This window comes from Gobio gobio (assembly GCF_949357685.1).
Source record: "Gobio gobio genome assembly, chromosome: 3".
NCBI classification, from domain to species: Eukaryota; Metazoa; Chordata; class Actinopteri; order Cypriniformes; family Gobionidae; genus Gobio; species Gobio gobio.
This window is the reverse complement of record NC_137099.1, coordinates 49,361,534-49,387,351: the sequence shown is the minus strand read 5'-3', so window position 1 is coordinate 49,387,351 and position 25,818 is coordinate 49,361,534. Positions and strand designations below refer to the sequence as shown.

General features: G+C 38.7%; 2 protein-coding genes and 1 long non-coding RNA gene across 3 annotated transcripts in view; 2 read left to right on the top strand and 1 right to left on the bottom strand.

The window, feature by feature from the left end:
* Window positions 1–4,974: 4,974 nt before the first annotated feature.
* LOC307123663 lies at window positions 4,975–9,714 on the bottom strand. Its single transcript, XR_013816188.1, has 3 exons — window positions 9,537–9,714; window positions 5,884–6,057; window positions 4,975–5,444 (listed from the first exon to the last, which is right to left on the bottom strand). It is a non-coding gene; the product is annotated as an uncharacterized lncRNA (long non-coding RNA).
* An 866-nt stretch (window positions 9,715–10,580) lies between these two features.
* spryd7a (SPRY domain containing 7a) lies at window positions 10,581–15,373 on the top strand. The gene is made up of 5 exons (XM_079812300.1): window positions 10,581–10,873; window positions 11,268–11,384; window positions 11,485–11,651; window positions 13,824–13,926; window positions 14,422–15,373. The coding sequence occupies exons 1-5, from the start codon at window positions 10,768–10,770 to the stop codon at window positions 14,517–14,519; spliced, it is 591 nt and encodes a 196-aa protein (XP_079668426.1). The 5' UTR covers window positions 10,581–10,767; the 3' UTR covers window positions 14,520–15,373.
* Window positions 15,374–16,386: 1,013 nt separating this feature from the next.
* kpna3 (karyopherin alpha 3 (importin alpha 4)) overlaps window positions 16,387–25,818 on the top strand; it is a 34,097-nt gene continuing 24,665 nt past the window's right edge. The window contains exon 1 of the mRNA XM_079812485.1: window positions 16,387–16,510. Coding sequence (XP_079668611.1) covers window positions 16,442–16,510 — 69 coding nt within the window. The 5' untranslated portion in view covers window positions 16,387–16,441. The remainder of the gene's footprint in view (window positions 16,511–25,818) is intronic.

Below are 25,818 nucleotides of genomic sequence, written 5' to 3'. Positions count from 1 at the left end.
TTGAAAATGCAGGCCTGTTGAGAAAAAGCCTATGTCAGTTGCAGAATTGCTGAGGTGTGTGTTCCTCTCCTCACTTTCAGTCTGTGTGTGTGTGTATATTGGGTGTCTCTTAGAGGGTGTGCCGCACCTGGAGATTCAAATGAGCCAAAATTATGCTCTGACTTCACGCATGGTTTATAATATTGGTAATTCTTGATAAAGTCATGCCATATAGGCAAACAAGCCATTACACTATACCCCATACAAGAGATAATTATTTTGAATATATTTTATAGTCAAACAGACCTTTACAAAAAGCTTGCCATTATTTTTCCACTGCTTTTTTCATTAGGAGCAAGACTTTTTGTTTTGCCTGTCTTTAATGCAGTTTAAGTTGTCCACTCGCTCTATAACAGTATTTTTGAGGCCAAGTGTGGCTGTAATACGAGTCAGAATTGATATTTCTTTGATTTATCTTTCTACATTCTCACAGTGACAATATTGTTGACTTGAATAACTTTTGAGTGGATTTTTCTTCACACGCTCGTGCATTGTATTGCTGTTCATATGAATTATTGAAAGGCATTAATATATCTGATAGTTTTAAGGACAAACATTGAGCACTTAAGCAATTATATATATACACACACACATATAAATTAGTGTTGTAGCGGGAGTGTTATTGCAAATAAAAATATCCATGGTTTAATGTAGGCCTAGTTATTGCATGTTGCAGTGCAAGAGCTCGGTCACCAATCGCGAACATGTTTTTTGCTAAAAAAAAGGGGGGGGGGGTCCTTTAAATGTGTCAATATCTACATAATTATATAACTATATGATTACTTTATCAATACCTCAAAATTATAGTATATTTCTGTAATTGGTAATAGTCCATTATTAAAGTTGGCTACTTACCTATTCAACACACACTGTTCACACACATTCACTTAAAACTTACATTTATTGAAGCATGAACCCAAAAAAAGACCATTCAACATATATTTTTCGATATCAAGTGATGGTAATATTTTTACGATGTAATATGGCTTCCGGTCAAGTAGATAAAGAATATCAGGAATGTATAAGACAGATATTGTCATGGCGACATGCCTCAGTGACTGCTTGTCCAGTCACAACAACAACTATTCTTTCACGACTGAATACTGAGCCTCTGTGAATCCACCCAGCCTCTTCATTCACGCCCTATAGAAACAAATAAATACAACTAATTATTTATAAATGCAAACAAACAGAACAATAACTATTATATATTGTGGAAATACATTTTCCACAGATATTTGAATGTCACACTAGTAACTTGTTAGTGTGAGGATTAAAAATGCGTTTCCCCCCCCTTTGTGTGTGTATTTATAATTTCATGTCAGCGTGTAATTGTGGTCATGAGGTGATCCCTCAGTGGTCTATTGTGAACAAGCAGAGGCTGGACATTATGACGATGACCCACTTAGACCCCTTTACGATGAGTTTGACTTCAGTTTAGGCCTAAAGGTTACATACAGCGGTGTTTCTTTGATATTAGCCAGCCTGTTATTCACTCAAGATATTGGCTGACGTGTGTTAAAACTACGATGGATAATGGCAAAAGCATACCAACAAGGCCTAAATTAATACACATTCTCAGCCAGCCACTCAATTTGAAATAGTAATGTATTTGGTTTTATTTTTTTCAAGCGGACAGAGTTTGGGACCGTCTGATACATTACAGTTATAGGTGCTTGACATTAGATAATAAAGTGTACAATAATTAGAGGTGACTTTTGAAAAAACATAATTTCTTTAGCACCTTTAAATCCTGTTTTTGATTGGTATTTTGCATTTGCCTGTAAAAAAAAAAAAATCCTCAAGGCCAAAGATTTGTATTTTAGAATATCAGTCAAGCCTGTAAGTCATTTTATTAAGGGCAGGCTGTTGTGTATTATTAACAGTGTTATATTTTGTAAAACGCTTGTCTGCCCCTTCAAGGTCCATTTGCAGTTTTTTTTCACCCAGTTGCGTCAAATTTGACACAAAGTAGAAATTCTCCAAATTTTGCTGAGATAAACTTTGATCTTAGTGGGCGTTAGCTTGTTCCCTCTTGTGTCTCTGTGACCGTGACATATTAGTCACAACCATCATAGTTCATTATGACTTGTCGTATTAGCTCGCTATGATGTGTCTTTCTCACAATTATAACACGTTTGTAGACCTACAACCTCTTGGCATAAGTTCAAATGGAAATCTTCATGTGTATTTGGTGGTAGCGGTGTGTGTCACGTGCAGCTAACACCAGTGATTCTGTAATATGCCCAAAGAGTTTAATGCCTTTTTTTGGTCTTATATTAATGGTTATGTAATATTGCATTTGATTTAGACCCATCCCACACAATATTGAAAACTAGTAGGTGCAGGGCATGCGAGTTGTCTTTTTCTCTAATCTTTATTTGTTTCTCTTAATTTGGATGCCTTGAAAATGTTTAAAAAGGTGTGGAGCAGCTTTGTCCATTGGCTTCCAGTAAAATGGAGGTAAATATGTCCCCCAGTTAGCCATAATAAAATAGGTTATGCCCATAGCATTTAGTAGACTGTATTAATTTGAGGCGGCATTGCCAGTTATATTATAATAATAGTTTTTTCTGACGTAATCCTTTGGTTTTTAAGTGCTGTATTGACTTCAAAGTGAGATCATGTTCGATAATATAACAGGCCTGTCCTGTTCTAGCTATTATTTTATTTTATATCAATGTCCCTTTGCTCTAAATATGCCTGTAAACATCGTATAGTGACTCTTTGAAGTAAACGCAATAGCAGAACTGGTCCTAAAATGAGTTTGAGGTTTCTGTTGTGACCCCCCCCCCCCCTCTCTCTCTCTTTGTGTTTGCTCATTTTGATGTTCCTCTTGCCACAAAGTTATAGTAGGGCCTCTAAGATTCAAAGAAGTTGGTTGATTGTAGTTTCAAGTAGTAGCTTGAAGGGAAAACAAGAAGAGTCTGTCTTGGCTGTTTTATCAAGAAACCTGAATGTTGGGGTGGTGGCTTTTGATTTCATAACTTCACTTGCTAGTAAATCGAACGGTATGAAACAACATGATTTTCGGGCCTACCTCAGGCCTCAGTTTGTGCGTTTGTTTGCCCAGCCAGATCAGAGGACTCTCGATGTCCTTTTGTAAATGATCATTTAGATGCGAAACACAGAAATGAAAATCTTGATCTGAGTGTCAATTACAAAGCTATCTGCTAAGAGTAACACAGCGCCAGCCGAGCTGCCAAACAGCCAGAGCTCTTCATTGTAAGCTCTTCTTCGTACTACATGTGCTGCCAGGGCTGCTCCTATCTGACGTTACTAAGGCAAATGCACTTGTTATGGGGACTGGAGCTGTAGACCACCATTTAAAGTGCTTGATATGTTTTTGCAACATTCATACGCTATGAAATGACTTGAATATTGCTTTTGTGCTGTAGTGTTTCATGCACAAAGGCAATATAATAATCTAAAGATTTACAGCACATCTAAGCTCACTTTGTGAAGAAAAAAACGAATTAAATTATTTTTAGTGCCAATTAAGAATCAGACATTCAGCACCTGACCAAATATTAAAATAGAAACATCTTATAAATTGTGTACTTATGTATAAATTGTGTAATCTGTAGTTATTTAGTTAATAATATTGTATATTAGATGTATATTCAAGTGTCCTGTTCTTTATTCACACTTTATATACTCAAGTTTGAATTCATTTTCTTGAAATATTGTATTTTCTAGTATATTTGCTTTATGGAGTACACTCATAGTGCACAAAGTTGAAAAACTAGAAAATGTCTTCATTGTTTTTATCCTATCCCATTGGGCAGATCTTGTGTGTAGAAATGTGCTTACACACACACACACACACTCACACACTTATGTGCTGCTTTGCCCCTTTTGCCTGTTATATCTTGTGAAAGCAAATGAAATTATGGGAGCAGCTTCCCCTTTCTGTGGTAGGAAGTGAGTGTTTCTCTGCTAACTTCTGGCATAAAAAGTTACAGGGAACAACACATCTAGCCGCAGCCTCGTAAAAATACACTAATCAGACTAACCCCTTCACGTCACTATAGGGTATGTCGTTTTGGTCTTCAAATAAATTATTTTGTTTATTGTTTGAGTATGCTTTTTGTTTAATCTAGGTACACATATACATTGTAATGTAACGTTCAATATATTTTACTTGAATGTATAAATGAACTTTATTCAGATGGGCTTCTAGGTTTTATTACCCTACATATTCGCTCTGTTTATACTGAGACAATATATTTTATGAAATCCATCATTGAGCTCTATGCCTTTATGAATTTGCTATTGCTATAGTTTTAAGTTGTAAGTTAAGTTTTCAAAATAAATAGTGAATTTATAATTGTGTTGGTATAAAATCAACAATAGTTTGATGTTTCTCATTAATTAAGCTGAAAGGATAAATCTTTTTTGTTACATTGCTTGAACGTCTGTGTGCTTTCAAGATATCCTGTAAAAAATAGTTTTCAAAGTGTTTCAAAATATTATTATTTATATTTTCTTGTGTGCATTATTAAAACTGAGTACTTTGTATCCTTTTTATTTCTAATGGACGTGTGTTGTTCACACACACACACACACACACACACACGAATGTATGTATGTGTGTGTGTGTAATATATATATTATACTCATGCATACATGCACATAAACCACATATTTTGTAAAAAATAAAATAAAAACATCTCTTCATAGCCTTGATGGTGTTCTGATGTTATTTGTTGGATGTTTTTTTTCTCTCTCACACACACAGTCACAAACCATGACACCAAAGAATTTATCTTCAAACAAGATTATGCTGCATTCATTTAAATATTTCATATAATATACAAGCACACATAATTACACCAGTCCAGTAAAAGAAATTACACTGCATGCTATACAGATGGTATACTTTTGTATTTTTTACCTGTAATTATATGTAAAGAAACTTAAGAGACAAAATTTGTGCTTCATAAATATCCCTTTTATTTTTGTTTTCTCCAGAAAAGGAATGTAGAGCACACGACATGACACTGAGCTGTGACAAAGTCAAGTAACTGTAAGTACACCGACTGAAGTTTTAACTATTATTGTGTGTAAAAATCCAGTGTACGAAACATAAGCATATTTCTGATAAGCATAAAAGAAAATAAACTCAATTTTCTATATCCTCGTGGAGTGCCTAGTGTGAAAGGCATACAGACAACAAACAACACAAGTCAATATTATAATGTGGGAGGTTACAGGATTTTGTCAGGGAATACTTTTTTTTTACCCAGTCCATGGGGCTCTTTTCATAACCTGTAATTTTAGCCTTATAGACGGCAGATGCTTCATTGTCCTCTTGCTTGTTACACCAAAAGTTTTTTTTTTTTTGTCAGTACTGGCTCACCTGGTACAAAAACACATGAGCGTATACTGAATGGAACAGAAACCTGGGGGGGTTTATAAAAACAACTAACATCAGAAACAGAACATGATAAATATTGCAAGTTAGTCATGCCTGAAATTATTTTGTTATTATTAGCCCAGTTATTTTTGCACTGCACACAAGACATGTAAATTATTTCTTACACTCATCGCATAAGAGTCATGACAAATATAGTTTTGGACAAAGCAGAATGAAACCTTTTTGTTCAGCTTACTCATATAGTTTTTTACAAATGCTTGGCTTGACTGATTTGAATTACATCTATGAATCTACTTGCAAATCTTATATTGAATATGAAAAAGAAAAAACCTCCATTAGACAGCTCAAGTAAATTGAGATTCTTATGTTTTAACAGTCGCTTTCTGGAGTTATCTTCATTTGTCAAATCTCCCCCAATAAAGGTTTGGATACAGTCAACTTTTTTAATCGTGGTGCACACTTACCTGGCAATGCCGATTTCATCAGTGAGAGGCAGGCAGGTTGTGTAAGAATGGTGTGAATATCATGTTTTTCTCAGAACAGGTACCATATTACCACAACTGACCAGATTATGCAAACCAATTTTTGTGCAGGGTACTTCTCCGGAAAAATCCACTCATCACTAGAATAGAAATGTGCTAGAAGAAAGTAAAACAACAAATACTTTGGGTCATATAATGAGCAGGCATGTTACATTTCTGAAAATAAACGTTTTTAATTTGTGCATTTGTCAAACTCAGCTTTTTAATGATCTAACACTTTTAAGCATGAAAAACAATGCATTGGACATTAGAAGCTGCATTCTTTAGGTTGCCATTTAAAACAACCGAGATATCTTTACATGACCCCTTAAAACGTTTTCAAATAGATTACACTTGCACACTTTTTTCATGCATGCTTATCTTAATGACCACCTATGCCCTGCTGCATGTGCATAGCAAAACCAAACGTGAGAAATAACCGCCCACAAAGCCTGAGGAAGTCTCTCGTTGTAATCAAAATTGCAGCTTTTTATTCCCATCTTTGATTTTAAATTCTAATGTTATGAGCAAGCGTGAACCTCTCTTTTTGCCGATATCATTTTGACTTCTTTTAATGACAAAATGTAGCCCTATTGACACTTATAACTCATTGTATTTTTGTTGGTCCTGTGTTTTCAGATTGCGAAGCGAGGACCGTGTATGGACGGCTGTGGGGGCGCGCGCCTCGCGTGCGTGCGTGAGCGCGCGCCCTGTGCGGGGCCTGTCGGTACTGTAGCAGCACAGAATGGTTTGTGAGTTATAACGGGGGTGCAGGCCGTACTGTGCTGCGGCAAGAACAACAGGACAGACGCGCACTTAGATTCAAACGGGTGAAAAGGACAGAAGGAAGGTGAAGTAGGCAAAAACAGCAGCAATACTACAAGTGCCAATGAGTCTCCTGAACTTGGCCGTGTGACTGACTGGCTGCCTGGCTGTAGCAGCACGTAAATATTGGAGTCAAAGCACTAGCGAATCCTCCAGTATTGACCGTGCTGCTGGAGTTAGGCGGGCCGTTTACCGTCTGCGGGGGCCTCAGTGCTCCAGGAACCCTCATCTCGTCAGGAAAGCACAAGAAGACTAACGACTGACTCCTAACACACTGTCCAGACGCCGCCGGTTTTATTCTTTAATGCTTTTACTCTCTTAGGAACCGATGACATGAAATGTGATGAAACATCAAATAGGCTGTGTATAACAGTTAATGCAATTTAATTTTAAACTGGTCAGATGTGCTTCTGTAAAAGTGATGATTGATGATTTATGTACACGGAAAAATGCAATGAGAGGAAAATACAATTAAAAACATTAAAACCACAACAACTGCATCCAGTCAGATTAATTGTACAGAGCCGCTCTGAGCGCAAATTATCCAGTTTCTCAAACATGAACAAATCTACCACATTTCTCACTACAGATCTGAACACACATTAGCTAGACTGTAAGAAGCAGTTTTGGACGAAGCACGTTGTTGAAAACGGTTATAAAATGTGTGGTATCCTGTGTTGAGCATCATCACGTCAGTACATGTTACCTTCCATCTTTATTTCCACGGTTTGAGTAACGCAGCATCGCCATCTTCTGGGAACTTACTTCACATCGACCCTGTTTCTTTTAAATTCAGATTTAGAGAAGGGGTACAGACGGACTCACTTCGTAGCTCATCCTCTTTTAGCACCTTTCGCTGGGTTTTTTTTATTCTCGCGTGTCTTTCCCTCTGCAGGGTCGCTAATATAAAGTAGTATATGTATACTCCCTCTCCGTTGAAAAGCTTGCTTTTCTCAGGCAACACTGAGGAAACAATACTTCAAAAAAAAACAAAAAACAGTTCGCGTTTCTCTGGATCAACTGAACACAAGTCTGTCAAATAAGCAAATGAAAGATGACTGCGTTAAGAAATGCTAAAACTTGAGGAAACACAGTTGCCTTGAGGGATACGCCTGGACAAGATTCGCGGAGACGCGCCTGCCCTTCATACATTTTAGCCCAAATTGAATTAACTTTATTTAGTTTTATTCAGAAGTGAGTTAACAGTATTAACTCTAATATCTGGCCACACTAACGCTCGCTTGTTTGAAGGCACCTGAAGCTGGCAGAGCTCCGCTATCCATCTCTCAAGCATGGACTTTTTTTGGGTCGTTCAGTATGAAGATACATTTCTTACAAGAAACCCTGATTATGTTGGACGACGGGTCCTCACATTTATTATTATTATTATTATGCTCAATAATAAAAACCATGACAATAAATGTGTTTGAACCTTGAATCATAAATAGCCTATATATATATATATATATATATATATATATAAAGGAATTCCTCTATCTATGAGCGACTAGCCAGAAACTGATTTAAATTCGTTTGTGGTGTCCTATAGTTGAGTATCTGGTTGACACTTTAGTAGTGAATGTATGTAAAAACGTATACAGTTTAAACACATACCTTCTAGTAGGCTGCTAGTATTTATCTAATTGTACTACACGTATAATTTCTAAAACATATGCACTGATTGTCCTTAATGGTTACGTGTATTAAAGACGCATAATAAATATAATCACTAAAAATATCGTTCGTATAGAAATCAATGGAATTGTCCTTAACAGGGTTCCAGCGAAAATCCGGGATACAAGGATAAAGTAACTTGTGTGGAGCTGCACCCTCAAACTTTCGGTTAAACATAAATAAAAGCATTTTATTCTGTGTCATTGTGATTGGTCACTCATGGTTATGTAACCGATTTTTCTTTAATACAGAGAAACTTGAGAATAAAGGTTTGGTGCCACTGTCGTGATGCCTGACTTCTACATCATCTGAAAAGGATTCATAGTCGAGAGTTGAAACGAGATGCCCTTATTTGACAGATACAGTCCTTCCACTTGTATTGTACATCGGATTAAATCAATGGAATACCTCACAGAAATGTTAACCGATAAAAATGAGAGAAAATAGGGCAGAAACCACGTCACTTTTTCTGCTCTTACGTCACTCCCTTCTCGTGTCACTGAGGTTATTCTTTCCCTAGGCTGAACTGGAGTTTGAATACTGTACTTCAGAATATTACGCACTGAACAATTTCTCAAGCGGAAATTCGTACTGCACCCAAAAGAGCGGCACTACTTTTTTTTTCCCTCTCTCTTTCTGAATAAGCTATTCTTGGCAGGTAAGGCGAGATCCTACCCGGTAATTTCCACAGAAACCTCATTTGGATTGTCACCGCTAAGCTACGCGCAGGTTTATGGTGAAATCTGATTGGGCGGTTCTGAAAATAACGGTTTTGTTGTCATTCAAAAAAAAAAAAAAAAAAACCAAAGGCACGCAGATAAGTGCGCTCGTGTTCAGCATCTCACTGCTGTTTTTAACTAGTTTCTACTACAGACATTACCTCATGTGTCAACACCTGCACCTCAAATTCACAACATGTCGATTCTGGTAAAGTTATTAGTCTATTCCCACCAAAAAGTCATAAATTAAAATGTTCTCTCGTTGTCACAAGTTGGTATTTATTTATGAATCATTAAACTAGCGTAAGCTAAATCAGAAATCTATATTTTTTAAAAGGTCGACAGGGAGACCATGATAAAATATTGTGACTACTTTACCTTTTTGGGTCCATTTACCTCGACATCTGCTTAGTCACCCCAAAGGACAAGACCGTGATGTTGGTCAAAATAATTATTTTCTACATTAATGCAATAATCCCATGAAAAGTAGGGATGTTGGGTAAAACAGTTCCACCGCCGCATAACTGCGAACACATCACGCGCTCTTTTATTGGATAGAAACCGCGCGCGCCAGTTACCAGGGTACTCTGCAAACGCAATCATGGCGCTTGTTGCTGTGCAGATTACAACACTAGCGAACTTCAAAAACAACAAACAAAAGTTAATACCGAAGTTAAGTATCACTCAAGTAACAAGCATTTTTTTTCTTCGAAATGTTTAATTAAACCCCTCTTTGACGTGAGAGCAAAACATTTATGAACACAAGTAAATATTTTCGTTTTTGAAAGAAGTTGGTCAGATATAGATACCCCCTTACTTTCGAGCGGTAAGGTTGTTGCTATGCAAAACTTCACAGCTGTAACTGAGTGGCAGAGAGCAGGTTAAAAGCTTTAAGGTCACGTCGATCCCGATCCTTCATATTTGGGCTCTTGTCTCGCACATAATGCCATTTAGTCTAACCACTTGTCAATATTAGCAAACTTCATTCCTATTACCTGTATGTTCTGGCAGTTGACAAATTACTGCAAACATGTTGAAAACAATGGTCAAAATTACTTGATATGTCTCGTTTGGTCATTTCGGTTTCCGTGGATTTAGATTTTTTTTCTTTCATACAGGGATAATCCATCCAGTAATGAAAATGCTGTCACTCGCTCTCATTCCCAAGTCGTATGACTTTTATTCCACTCAAAAGTAATTCACAGTTTTGGTTATTTTTCATAGTATGAAAATTATGCCATACAAGTGAATGGTGCCTGAGGCCTGTCAGCCCTATGTATGTTTGTCACAATACGAGGATGAGTAAATGATGACCAGATTTTCAGGAGGGTTTTTTTTATAGTTAGTTTAGTTATAATAGTTGTTCCGTCGGTTGGTCACTAGAGGTCGCCGTTGAACTATCCTGGAAATTATAAAATTAAAATAAAAAAAAAGTGTAAGAGGAAAAACCTTCCACAGACTCTTTCCACGTCATATCCTGTTAGCTTAGCATCTAGGGAGAATAAAAATGACCTCCGTTGATTTGTAGCACAACTAACCCCGTATAACAATTAAATAGAGCATAACCACAATATTTTGCTACGGGTATTGTTGTGAAAGAATTACCATTATGGCGGCTTTATTGTCGTGTTGTTTTGGATGTTGCGGAGACGATACGAGTGGCCACGTAACATTGAAGGAAATGCCCACAGTTCAGCTGGACACTCATCACATGGGTGAGTGATGCTATCTGCATTTTCAGACCACTATTGACTGAAAACAGTTGGAGTTTATGGTGTACAAGTCTGTCTTTCAAACAGCGCCAGTCTCCATAAACTGTCACGATCATTTCAGTGCTGTCAAACTCGAGCGATAACAGTGTGTGATCTTTGAGTTTGGCATCTGTAATAGCTATATACATGTAGATAATTCATTGGGATGAGGTACAGTTTCTGTGGAGAAAGACGTGGGACTTAAAATAATCAATTACCAGAAGAATGACACACAACCTATAGCGTGAAAAAAGGATAATGAAGAGCACAAGCATGAAGAATAAACGGTAGTAATCAAATTTGTTCTCTGTCATGCAATTAAGTCTTTGAAAATAGATATTTTTCCATGATATTTCAGGTACTGATGTTGTCATTGTAAAGAGTGGAAGACGTATATGTGGAACTGGTGGATGCATTGCAAACGCCCCTCTCCATCAAAACAAAAGCTACTTTGAATTCAAGATTCAGTCCACAGGTAAGACGTGTGCAAGCATTTACTGTAAGTTAGACTAATCAATTGTCAATAGTTAATCTTAGTCATTAGGTGTGACTGCAGTGAACTTTGCCCCTTGCAGGTGTGTGGGGAGTAGGTGTGGCAACTAAGAAAGCAAATCTAAGCCAGATCCCTATGGGTAGAGACCCGCACAGTCTTGTGCTCAGGCAAGATGGCACCGTGTACCACAACAACGAAGAAAAGAACCGATTACCTGCTAACAGCTTACCGCAGGAAGGAGATATTGTGGTGAGTTTAATGGCAGTTATGTCAAATTAATACGGGATTTGTTGTCGGCAAAATAAATCTATTTGTGTACTTCCATTCTGGACTGAGTTTGGGATTTGCTGCCTACAATAACAAGGGTTCTTACAAGGTTAGTTCACCCAAAAATGAAAATGATCCCGTAATTGACCATCCTAAGTGTATATGACTTCTTTCAGCCGAACACAATCAGAGTTATATTTAAAAACTCCTTGCTCTTCCAAGCTTTATAATGGGAGTGAATGATACCTTAGATTTTAGAGCCCGAAAAAGTGCATCTATCCATCATGAAAGTGCTCCAACTCGACTTGCGTACGGCTGTTACCGGAAGCCAGTGATTATAGTTTATAAAGTAATAAATATTAATACTTTTCTTACAAAAAGCAATGCTTCGCTTCAGAAGGCATTTATTAACTGTATGGAGCCGTGTGGATTACTTTTATGATGGATGGATGCGCTTTTTTGGGCTTCAAAATCTAAGGTACCATTCACTCCTGTTATAAAACCCAGAAGAGCCAGGATATTTTTTAAGATAACTCTGATTGTGTTTGGCTGAAAGAAGAATGTCATATACACCTAGGATGACTTGAGGGTGAGAAAATTATGGGATAATTTTTGGGTGAACTAACCCTTTAACTGTTGTTACAGACATGCTTGAGTTACTTTAGGCCTGGGACACACTAGAGGATTTTCAAATATTAACAGATTTTAAACCTGTGGGAGACCACAGACATAAGGGCAGTTTCAACCGATTTTTTAGCATTATAATCCTCCAAACACACTAGAAGATTCGTCTGGACTGCAAGACCACACACCTGTCAACATTTTCACAGTGGGACGAGATCATTGAGGATTTTTTGGACAAAAAGTTGTTTGCGACCAGCCTGGAATTGGGGCACGGTTAAGAGATCGCAACCCCAAACTGGACCAATCAGCTGCAAGTAAAGATGCAATAAAGCCACACCCCCTGTATCTCTCATTCCAAATTAAAGCAGTTTATAGTGAAAAAACTTTAGAGACAAAATTGCTCATCTTTTGGTGATAATTATTTATTATATTTAAATTATATGAATTATAATTACTTTTAATTCATATAATTATTATATTAATTGACAAGTAGCCAAATATTAATATAAATATAATACATACGTTCATAATTCTTTTAAACAACGTGTATTAATTTAAGCTCTTTATGAACCTATAATTATTAGGCATATTTCTTTGATTCACATCATGCACTGATTGTCAGATATTATTTCACTGCAGCAGCAGTGTTTATTCCTGCCTTGTAAACGTGTTTTAAGTTCATAATAATTTTCTTCAAAAGAGAAGTGAATTGTGCCGTCTCTCTTGTGAGAAGTGAATCAAACGGACAATGTGATTGGCTGTTTGCCGCACGTGTCACACTTTCAGGTGCATGCGCTTCAGAGTTAATCACAAACTCTTGATCTAAACCTGAGTTGACAGAGAAAGTTTATACCAAGCTTTGAGAGACCGTTGAACTTGATCTGAACCAGGTTGGATGTATCTGGATTTGTCAACTCTAAACCTATGCTGAAACTCAGAGTTGGTTCAGCTAGCTTCATGCAACAGGCCTCAAGTGTGTCTCAGCCTAAGGCGGTGGCTAACTGGGATTCCAGAGGTTGTCAAGAACATTAAACATCAAGTAGAACAGGAAAAATCATCTACTTACTAGTCCGCTTTTATAGCCTTGTTGTGTTTATAGTCATACTCTTGTGAGCAGTTCTAACAAAAACTCTCAGAGAAAATGTTCTTTAAATAAAGACTGAAAAAGTTGCCGGAAGCTTAGTGATGGAGACGTTAGAGTCATGCGATCGTAGTGTAGTTCCTTTATAGCCTACTGTAACGTTTTACTTCTGGGGATTGTATTTAGGCTTCAAAATTCATCACAGTTGTGTTCATCTGTGAAGATTATCATGATGAACAAAATATGTAAGAATCATAAACTTTAGTTGGTCACAGAGCATATTTTCTGCAGTAATCCCAAAAGCCAATAGAAAAATCCTATAGGGGAACCAGGGTGATCCTAACTTCCTACTTGAATGCAAAGGCATGTAAATGACACACAATTCCTGTGCTGATGGTTCATTTTGTGTGTAATAACTTTATGTATCTAATTTGTTTGTGTGAATGTAGGGTGTTTCGTATGACCATGTGGAGCTGAATTTGTACCTAAACGGAAAGAATATGAGCTGTCCTGCATCAGGCATTAGAGGAACCGTTTATCCTGTAGTTTATGGTGAGTATTATATCAAATTAATGAATGACTATTATTACTAAACACTAATATCTTTGGTTGCCAGGGTAGTTGTGAGACGAGACTTGTTCTGTTACTCAATAAACACAATTTTTATTTTCTGTTACACAGTTAGTGATGAATTGCACAGAAATGACAGCCCTAAAGTGTTTTAAATTGATGTTCTTTGATGCACAATATTTATATCTCTTTCGTACTCTGCTGTAAATATGTATTTTAAACATTAAAGACATAACCTTGCAACATTGTCTGAATTGGTAAGGTTCTGCAATATTAAAATGTATGGTTGCATCTCTTTTTTAAAAAAAAAAAAAAGTAAATTGTAGGTTAAAATGGTTTTGTGCATATACATTGAAAGGGTTGAGATTGTTTATATAAAGAGTTAATGGCCTTTTTGTAATGTTTGGTAATTTGGTCATTTTTTTTGTTGGTAAATAACACATCTAAACATGTATGTCTTTGTCTTGTCCCTCACAGTGGACGATAGTGCAATATTGGATTGTCAGTTTAATGACTTCTACCATCCTCCTCCGCATGGCTACCAGAAGATTCTCTTCGAGCAACAGATCTTCTAAAGTTCCTGACATGTTGTGTATATATACACTAAAGATATATACTTCACAGATGGGATCTGAAGTGCTATGGTTATGAATGATTTCTGAATATTGTGTGGCTCATTTGAACTAATGTCATCTGTGATTTTGACTTGTGTAAATCCGGCACACATCTGGCCACTCCTTTTTAAAAAGTCCTATGTTTTTCAGCTGAACTCGATGAGCGATATCATCTGCACACTTATCTGTGCACTGATCCCAAAATATTTATTCAGAATATACATCTTTAATTTGCACCTCGTCAAACACTGTACATGCACCGATGTATTAACAGTGCACTATTGTGAACAAATAACAGAGGACAATCAAAGCTTTATACTTTCTACATTTCAAGAGAACAAAGTGATACTGACTCAAAAATACTGTCAAAGCTTTTTTCACTGTTATTATCCGATTTCATATTGCTTTAGTCTGTCTGATGTTTGATCTGCAGCACACCATATACATAAAGATTTTGATATTTACAAGCTCTACAATATACATTATGTCATATCATTACAGTTTGTGCACAGCATTTAGTGTGACTAATGTATCAAGAAGTTTATTTAACCTAAATATTTCATATTTTTACCTAGGGATTGTCTATGTTCATTAATTATGTTTTGTTGTAATTAATTACAAAATTGTCTTGAACAAATATTGAATATGATGCTATTTTTGGACGTTCTAATCTGACAGTGTGTCTTGTGTCTAGTAATAAATGGTTTGCTTTTGTCACCTGACTGTGCATATATACGGTATCTGTTGTGCACACCTTAATTTACGACTTAAATGTTCCTGTTTATTATTAAAAATGTACATTTCTACTGAACGACCATCATCCCATGGGCTTGTCTACAGCGTGCTGTGCGCGGTGACGCATCTTTGCGTACGTTCTTGGCGGGCGTACGCGGCTCATGGCAGCAGAGTGAACTTGCGCAATCACTTGCGCAGTCTACGCACACTGACGCAAATCTACCGTACGGGTCAAATGAAACACATCGTTTAACTCCAATACTTTTTCACCCTGAACCCCTTAATGAAGTGGGGTAAACGGTAGTGTGCATAAGACCTTCTCACACACACAAACTTTACCATACAGGACCCTGTGTCCCATCTTCCCCGCATCACTCCGGTTCTACGTAATTACACCGTCATCCACTCCCCGTAGTGATCGGAGGTCCGACTCATTTCCGCGATTCGGATCTTTCTCATTATGAACCAGTAATTTGTTTAATTCCTTTAACTGATCATGCTCACTAACATCCCACCGTGATGTCCCACAACTTCCCTGCTCTAAAAGGTTCAAATAAAGCGCAAGTAATCCTGCACGTGTCCTAGTTCATAAAGTAGCCTACATAAATTGACTAATGCTGCCTTCACGTGCTATCGGAAATGTCCTACTTCCCACTTCTGAAGTCGTAATTACGATCTCATCGCATTCAAATTTTGACCTGACTCATGTCCAATATTGGGGAAAAAAAATGTTTAACTAGTATTTACGATTATTCCGATAGTACGTGAAGGCAGCTTAAGGAACTATGATTTGCATATACAACGCGACAGGTTTTTTGTAAGTTTTAATAAAAATAGCTAACACTAAAATAAAACGTGTTGATAAAACTTAACTTTGCAAGTGGGTCATAAACATATTTTCCCTTCCAGGACATTGTAGGCTTTTTGTAACATTTCTGAAAATGAAGGTGCGGTTCAATGAATGGGTGAGTTATTGATTTGGGAACCGCTAATTTTGTGAACCAGTTCATTTAAAAACAAAAGATCCGACTCAAATGAATGATTCATTCACGACTCGGTCCTCGATACACCCCCCGCCCTCCTCTTCCTCCCTGAGCGGAGCTCCGCACGTCGGTCGGGACTACAGACACACACATACACACAGAGCCATGGCCGAAAACGCCGGCTTGGAAAACCATCGCATCAAGAGCTTTAAAAACAAGGGGCGAGATGTGGAGGTAAGTCCGCCGGAGACTTTGGACTCTGGGCTTTTCCCCAGTTCTCTTACCTTCTCCTGAGTCTCAGTGGTTCTGGTTTTATGGGGTCGGATTGGAGCGGGTGTTTGTGGACCCAGCAAGAGCATCATGCGGAGCGGGCGCGGCCTACATAGAGGCCTCTTTAAACACATTTCCCTTCAATATTCACAAGTTAATCGCGGTTTATACACGGTATTGAGCTGTTATAGCGCATTATTTAGTCGTGTTATATTGAGACGGGGTTGTTTGTTAGGTTGGTTTGGTGGTTGAGCAGTTAATTTTCTGTTTTAAATTGCGCTGGGCCAAAACATGCAGATTTAGCGTGTTAGCATGTGCGCTAACTGGTTAGCAAGCGGCAGATTAATCGTCTACTACTCCGTTTATTCGTGTGTTTTCTGACCCATACTTTGTAACATTCATGTATAGAAGACAAACTCCCTAAACATTAGGAAATAATCTGAAATATAACTTGGGAAGCAGATATATGCGACAAAGACAGGTGTGTTAATACCGGCTTTAGCAACCTCTCCAGAACTGAGCTAGTGACCAGTCATACCTCAACATCTGACCTCTTTATTGCTTGTTTAGTCACGCCAGTTTAGCAGCCCTGCTGTAGTTGATCTTAATGTGATTGTTCGTTGATTAGAGCTGATTATGGTGGTTTTATAAAGATGTCATTGTGAAATGTCAGTTGCTTAGCATCTTTTCCTCTTAAATCAGATTGCCCTCTGGTGTGGTAGTTAGCATCCAAGCATCACATGTAGGTATACCAGAGCTACATAAGCTTCATTTTATTACCTTCAAACTGGAAGTAAAACCTCCAGATGGTAGTGCTCCTAAATTTATACCCCAATGCAGGCTGCATAGAGGCGACCTAGAAATATTAGTAAGCCAGGTTGTGCAGTAAGATGATGGATTATATAATAGAGCAATGGAATTTTTCGTTCTTTGCCACAGTTGCCTTTGGCTTGAACACAAGGGGATTAAATGTATTATGTACTGTATACAGTGTGTTATGTTTAAGTATAATGCCATGACTTTCAGTTAACCCCTTCGTTAAAGCTGCCTAGTGATGGGCGATAAGATCTCAATATTAACCCTTTATATTATTAACAACATTTATATTATGCTTCATTTACCCATGGCAGTGATGCACATCAACAAATAGTAAATTGTCATTAGACCAAATAGTTATAAATTGAACAAAACCTACAACTATTAGTATATTCATTATATTTAAGGTTGGATATATAGCACACCCGCATGCATACAGTACATATACTATATTGCAAATCTTGATCATTTATATTGTAAAAATGTAAACTATATAATCAGAAGACAATATATTTAAAGTTGGACTTTATCTTCATCCACATGCATATAATACACTCACGTAAAGCAATATTTACTGCTTTGTTGTTTATATTATCGCAAAATGTATACTATATTGTCACACAGCTTTCTATTTTATGTTGGATATATAAGTATATCCAACTTTACCCACATGCATAACGAACAGCCATGTAAAATGATGCGTTATATAGCAAACCTACACTGCTTGATTATTTATATTGTCGCAAAACGTAAACTGTATTGTCGCCCAACTCTAATCTGCCAATTACGACTAAGGCCTGTTCACACAGAGGAGGATAACTATAAATATATAGTTCTAAATCAAACTTTCAGAATGATTTTTTCCAGCTGATGAATGATTAAAAACAATGACAGCCAATCAGAGCCTACCACACTTTAAAGAGCTCAAGACTTTAAAACTGCAGCATGTGCTTAGAATAAACAGAACAATATCGTCCGCTGGTGTGAATGCTAATATAGTTATTATAGTTATCTTTATAGCTATCGTTCTTGTGTGAACCATAAGGCATGAAGATATTACGATATTTTAAATATTAACTTCATGATTTTCTGTAAAGCTTGAAACCATTTGGCATCTATATCCAAACACATTCAGTTAAATTAAGAAGCATGGCAGACGTCACGTCTAACCCAGAGGACCCCCATAATGAGTGTTCAAAGTCACTTTCAAATGAGTAGTGTTACAGTAAAGGTGCTGCTATCACATTTATGATGAACTCATTTACTCGCATACCCTGTTGATACTAGACATCATTATCATCTTCTGCCGTGGGCTCATCGGAGTAACCCCTGAGGCCTCCTCCAAGATTAATGGTGTGAATTGACTGCAACTGACTCTAGGCTGCTGGTGTGACTCAGCCGTCAGACACACATGGCTTTGGATGAAGCCAGCAAAGCTGTCGCCCTTCTGCAGCTATTCCGGGAATTTGCAAAGTAGATTCAAATTTCTCATCTTGTGTTCCTAAGAGCGAAGGGCTCGTGCATGACCCATTTGATGTGGCCAGCCAACGGACTGGGGAACTGTGGGATACTTCGGCTCATTAGCTGCTAGATTTAGCCCATAACAACAAGGGTATACTTGTAGCTAACCGAGAGAATGACGGGTGCTTGTGTGTTTTGCATTGCTAAGTGGCTGTGGAAAATGAAACAAAGGCATTTGATTTGTCACATACTCTCTTCATACCAACCACAAAAAGGGTCAGAAGAGTTCATATTAAAATTTGCATTTTAATCAAAGAACATTTGCGATTCGATTATGGGGCTGGGTATTGATTTGGATTCAAAAGTTCTCGATTCGGTTCTGATCTCGATTTGATTTATCTGGATATATATATCTGGTTTTATTCTTAAGGAAAAATCCCAACCAATGCTGTAAATTTTGCAGGCAGGGACCCCTGTGTTTTGGGACATTTAAAATCATTTTAACAGTTTAGTTTTACAAAAAATGATAACATTCAATTGCTATTTATTTTTAGATATAATAATCCAAATCTGAGTTGTTTTCAAACATTTAAATTGCAGTTTTTATATTTAAAGGCACAATATGTTAGATTTTTGGATTTAAATATCCAAAAACCACTAGAACAAAGTTATATATTTTGTTGACTTGTGTGTACTTAAACTATCCCAAATGTTTCCAAGAATGTTTAAATCCAGAGAAAAAGCAATTTTAACCAGGACAGGCACTGCGTCCATGCGTTAGCTATCAATGACATCATACCCGCGTTACCCTCAATTTTTATTTTTATTTTGTAGAAACCATGGAAACACCAAAGATGCTTTAATATATTATGTGTTTTATTAGACAGGTGAGCAACTGTTTGGATCAAGTGGGCCACACGAGTCCTGAAAAGTGAAGCCAAAGTGTCTCGATCGCCCCCAGTTGACTGGATGCCGTATAGGTCATAAACCCCGCCCTCTCCAAAGAAATGTAATGGGACGTAAACAAACGAAACAAACAAATTACATTTAAAAAAAATGTTTTCCCAAAGATCAGATTGTCAATTTAGGCAGTTTTTATCATGCTGATGTTAGTTCATGTGTTTGTTCATTAAATAAGTTTAGTTTTAGTAAGTTATTTGATGCTATAAAAACGGGGGTGTGAAAGTGAAAGTGAAGGGACGTGTGGCCAAGTATGGTAACCCATACTTGGAATTTGTGCTCTGCATTTAACCCATCCAAGTACACACACACACACCGTGAACACACAACCGGAGCAGTGGGCAGCCATATTGCTGTGGCGCCCGGGGAGCAGTTAGGGATTTGGTGCCTTGCTCAAGGGTCTCACCTCAGTCGTGGTATTGAGGGTGGGGGAGGGCGCTGGTTATTCACTCCCCCCACCGACAATTCCTGCCGGACCTGAGAATCGAACCCGCAACCTTCCGGTTACAAGTCCGACTCTCTAACCATTAGGCCACGACTGCCCATTATGATTGACAGATTGACAGCTTCTCTGAGTAAAGTAGCCACTGAGGCACCAACGGACATTTTCGGGAACTTCAGGAGGAGATTGGAGATTTAATTTAGATTTCTACATTTCCAAAGCTGTTTATTTCACAAAACGATTAGGCGGGAGTGTGGGCGGGACCTTGATATCGTGGCTCCACTACGCATTCACTACTGCACAGACATGAGACCCAAGATGTCAGCGCCATATTTGGACACTGGCGGCTTTACATACTTCAGTGGAAGAGAGTGAAGGCATGTCGTCCGTCTTAATTTACAATCTATGGTTTGGATACATTCATCGACAGATTGATTAATTGATTTTAAAACTGGGAGACCACAGACATAAGTAGCCTGGCTCCGCCCTCATACGTACTTCCGCTCAATTTTCATTTTCCTTCATTACTCTGTCTGGGCTTGCCGTATATTCTCTGGTTTTCTCCGGTCCAATTTTAACCGGTCCAATCAGTGAACAGAGGGAGTGGCTGAGACGATGATGTTGATGTCGTGCGCTAGTTTGAGGTATACGTCAAGACCAAACGTTAGCGATTGAATGATGGCAGATCCAGAGTGGCTCTGGCAGATCCAATAGTTTTAGACTTCAACAGAGTACCCGCCTTCTAGGAAGTTAATGCTTGTCAATGGAGAGTGGCCAGACTCTCTATACAAATGAAACATATGAGTCTGGTAGGACCAGGCTAAGACATAAGGGCAGTTTCAACAAATTTTTTTAGCATTAGAATCTTTCGAATGCACACACTTGAAGATTCGTCCGGATCGCGAGTCCACACCTGTCATTTTCACAGTGAGAAACATGTTTGATATTTATGATTTGGGATCGCGCGGGCTCCGAAGCGATGGGGAGCATTAAAATAATCGTAATGACACTACACAATTGAGGATTTTTTCGGAAAAAAATCATTAGGGCCACGCCCCCTGGTCGCTTGGGGGTGCAAATCAGCCTTAATCTTCGTGTGGGGCCAGCCTTAGCTGGTTCAGTTGTATTTGTTCAGGGTTGGAGCTGAACTTTGCATTAAGGTAGATCTCCAGGAACAGGATTGGGCTCCGCTGATATAAGTAATTTAACCGCAAATCGCGATTTGGCAAAGGCTGCGATTATTTTATGCGCAGCTTGTCAGTGAAGCATGGCTCTGTGATCAGTAGTAAATTCTGCTCCATCTGAAACCCAGAGGGCGCTCTCGCACAGAAACTCCAAATATGCCCTGCAGAAGTACGATAGCGCACGTCATTCCAGGAAATCCCTGGGCATCGTACTATCGCTGTAGCTGAATAAACAGAAGATTGAAACGCATTAAATAAAAATGACTAAATGCTTCTCATGTTTGGAAAGGTGTTTCACGCGTGTTGATTTTCCAAATGCATTCCCATTCTGCCAATCCCCACTACCATTTTGAAGTGCGTTCAACTTCAAGCGGCCAAGGAAGTCTTTTTTTAGACAGACCCTCGACTACTATCTACTGATCTACAAGTCTACTGTATGATATTGCCATTTTGACATTTAACCACATTTAATACTTGTTGCAGTAGCTTAATGTGTTTGTTCAACCAAAAATGAAAATTATCCCATAATTTACTCACCCTTAAGCCATCCTAAGTGTATATGACTTTCTACTTTCAGTCAAACACAATTGGAGTTATATTAAAAGGGGACCTATTAGGCAAAATTCTCTTTTACATGGTGTTTGAACATAAATGTGTGCAGGTAGTGTGTGTACACAAACACCCTAGAATGATAAAAAATCCATCCACTCATAATCCCATAAATCATAATCAGTAGCCACTTTTCCACCGTCGGGATGAGCAATTCTTAGAATGGTTGGGAACGGTTCCAGTTGTGTTTCCACTTGAGTCTGGTACGGCATGGCACGATTACAAACCGTTCTCGGCACGGTTGTCTAAAGCCGGGCTCAGACTACTGGAGTTTTAGGCTGATTTATGTCCGATTCCCCCCCTCCCGAGAATCAGAGAAAAAATCTTGTTGAGGATCTTGATCGGTTCCGATGTTCGGCACAGATTATCTGGTAATGTGAGGCTTTCACAGATCGAATCTTGCACCTCCCGATCTGCTCTCACATGAATTGGGGCCGCCCGGATCATATCAAACATTTGATAACATATTTAGGATTTTAAATCGGGATGATTATGCAAGTTCTTTTACAATAGTCAGTGAGAGAAGTGATTGAGAGCACTTTTGAAATCGCTACCGTGAAACAAGATGCTGTGTGCGGGTCCGTTGAACAGCGGAGATGGTGGAACGGCGTGTGGAGTGTTTACAACATGTCTCTTTGCATAACGAAACGTGTATCTTCGAAAACATGACACAACCGCACAGGTGGATCAGTGAAGGGACGTCGCCACTCAGGATTGGTCAATTGCCTGTTGCCTGTCTACCAGTTTCTCTGTAGCTGGCTATGTGCTCTATTTGAGCGATGTAAATTAATAATACAATTAAAAGAAATATCTGAGCGTCCTCCATAATGCGGTCGTTATTTACATCTCGTATCATCAGTTATCAGTTGTGTTACCACGGCAACGACTGACACTTTTGTGTTACATTCTTAAGAGCGGCCGTTATCAGCTCCGAAGAGGAAAATGAAACCAGAACTGTACCAGCTAGAAAAGCGGCTATTGTCTCAGAACAAGCCGTTTGCAGATATTACCTTTTGTGACATCACAAAATCCCTAGGCCCGGCCCACAACTGCTGACGCACTCTGCCTCTTAGCCGCCCGCAGTGAGCTGTACACAGTCTGTCTTTTTTTTTCGTGCTGGAGCAGCTGTAGTGAGAAAAAAAGGCTCTGTTTCGTCCTAGGAAAGCCAGGTGTGGTGGTGTTGGATGTGATAGTGAGCATCAGACTCTTCATTTACTCCCTTCATTTACATTCTATTCCACACAGTCGCAAGGGACCGTAGTCAGCTCTGTAAATGTTAAATGCGTTTTGTAGAGAGAAAACAAAAACAAACTGGCTTCATTCTAGTCCACCATACATGAGGGAGTCACTTCAAGCTGTTGCATCCGTCTTCTAACCTTCATTATAGTAAACTGCTTTAGGCAATGGTATTTCATAAATGAAATCTGGCTGCAGAAATTACAACTATAATTGAAGTAATACCTGTTCCATCTCCATGCGGCATATGTTTTATTGTTCAGTAGGCATCCTGTCGCATTTGCCACATGAGTACACCAATTAATAAGTGAACATGACGCAACATGTTTGTCTGTGTGTTTTAAGTTATAGCGCATAGCCTAGTGAATGTTGTAACAGTATTTGTGAGTGTGTGTATTGCTCATCCATCGTTGCAAAACTCCTGAAAAAAAATCTACAACAAATAAATAAATGTATCAAATAACCATTCAGAAACTTCCTTGTTCATTCTCAAAGTTGTTACCTCTGACGGAGTCAACATACAGGGCTGAACAAAATCCACCCTATTCAGGTGTCAAAAATCCACCCTATTCTGAATACGGGGCAGGGAACACCAGCTCATTTGCAGCTTGTTTTTATTCCCACCCAAAAATTGGGTATTTTGAGCTGACACTTCAGACACATTCTGTCATTTAAATAACATCTTTTGAAAAGGGGCATAATAGGTGCCCTTTAAAAATATCTTGACTCTTCAAAGCTTTTTAATGGGAGTGAATGGGACCATGTTTTTTTTTGAAGCCCAAAAAAGTACATCCATCATAAAAATCTCCAGGGGGTTAGTAAAGGCCTTCTGAAGCGAAGCAATGCATTTTTGTAAGAAAAATATCCATATTTATAACATTATGAACTGTAATCACGCTGTATTCTGCTGCCAGGCCAGTAGTTGGCAATGTCACTTGGTAAAGAAACACTACGCGTCTATAGACTGAACACGTAATACACATGCGCATGGCTTCACCGTTTTTTCTTAAATTTGCATTTTACATTTTGAGGCTCCAAAACGCAAACGTTTTCCGTTTTTACTTGAAAACGCTGTTGTGTAAACGGCCATAGCCCTATTGAATTACATGAAGTACTTTCCTCAGTTAGTCTCTACATCCTGCTATTTTGTATGTGCCAGATGCTTTACCTAAAACATGTGCTGGTAACTCGTATTATATTTACACATTTTGCCAACTTAGTTGTATTCAAGAAATACATTTTATCAGTACATATTTTCCCTTGGAATTGAACCCTGACCTTTGTGTAGCAACCATTGCAGTCTAAAAACGAGTCAAGCCTGATGTTTGTAGCTATTGTGTAGTCAGCCTATTTATTAGCATGTCGTGGACCTAACAGGAGTGAGACAGCATGTCCTCAGACCATGCTGGCAGCCAGACAAGCACATGCACACATACTGTGTCATTATGCTGGTCTCAAGCGTGTCAAGCTGTCATGTCACCGGCGAAGCATCGGCCCGCTGACTCCTGGAGTGCTTCCTCCCAGCTCTGCCCTCCTGTCATTCTGCTGAGACTCATACATACCGCATGCGTTGCTAAAATACTGCTCATGTTGCGTATTCAGTAATCCGCTTTGTGCTGAGAATTTTTTGTTTTTATTTGGATTCTTGAAGTAGGCGGAGTTGTGGCCTAGTGGTAGTTCCAAATTGAGCTACTTTTGCAGGTAAAACCAGTTCAAATCTGCCATCAATTGAAATACAGCTTTAGGCGTCATGTTGCATAGATTGAATTCTAAAGACCCCCTCTGGTAAAAATCAACACCATTGCTGAGTGTTTTCTCCTTAAACTGCAGTGAACCAAAGACGGTCTCAAAAAGTTTGCAATCTCTGTTGTTTCTTGCGTCACAAACTACCTAGCATATCATTAACTAGGGCTGGACGATTAATAAGAAAGTAATCGAAACCGAAATGCCGGTTATTTCGGTTTTTAATCCTGTTAATACTTTCCCCTTAAAAACGTGACTCCTCCAGTCAGTGGCATGGAAGGAACACAGAGGCGAACTCAGAGTCAACACACGCAGACAAACTTTTTCAATTGTATGTGTTTTAAAGGGTAACTAAACCCCTGCTCAGAGCTTAACTCCACCCACTGGCAATTTTCAAAAAATGCTGGAAAAGTGGGCAGAGCCCGGCGGACACAGAGGGGATGAACCGAGGGCGGGGCTGAGCGGAGGGCGTGCACCTGAGACCCGCAGTGACGGATTGATTGACAGCTGTCAGACTCGCGAGTCGCAAAGATGGAGAATGACTGGAGTGACGCCAGCTTTGCAACAGAGTGGTCATTTCTCCTACCTTCACCTGAAGTGGAGGAGGGTGGATTGTCTGTAACAGACACAAACCCGGAGCCTTATCAATGCAAGCCGCTGCTCAAACTGCGTTAACTCCCGATGCCGACGATGCTAGTGAAGCAGCCGCGCAAGAGAACTGACCTAATCTATCTGCGTCCGTGGCAACCACTTGCGTGTCAGGGTTTGAAAGCGCGTCTCATGTATGAAAATTATCTGTACACATGACGGGCGGCAATAAT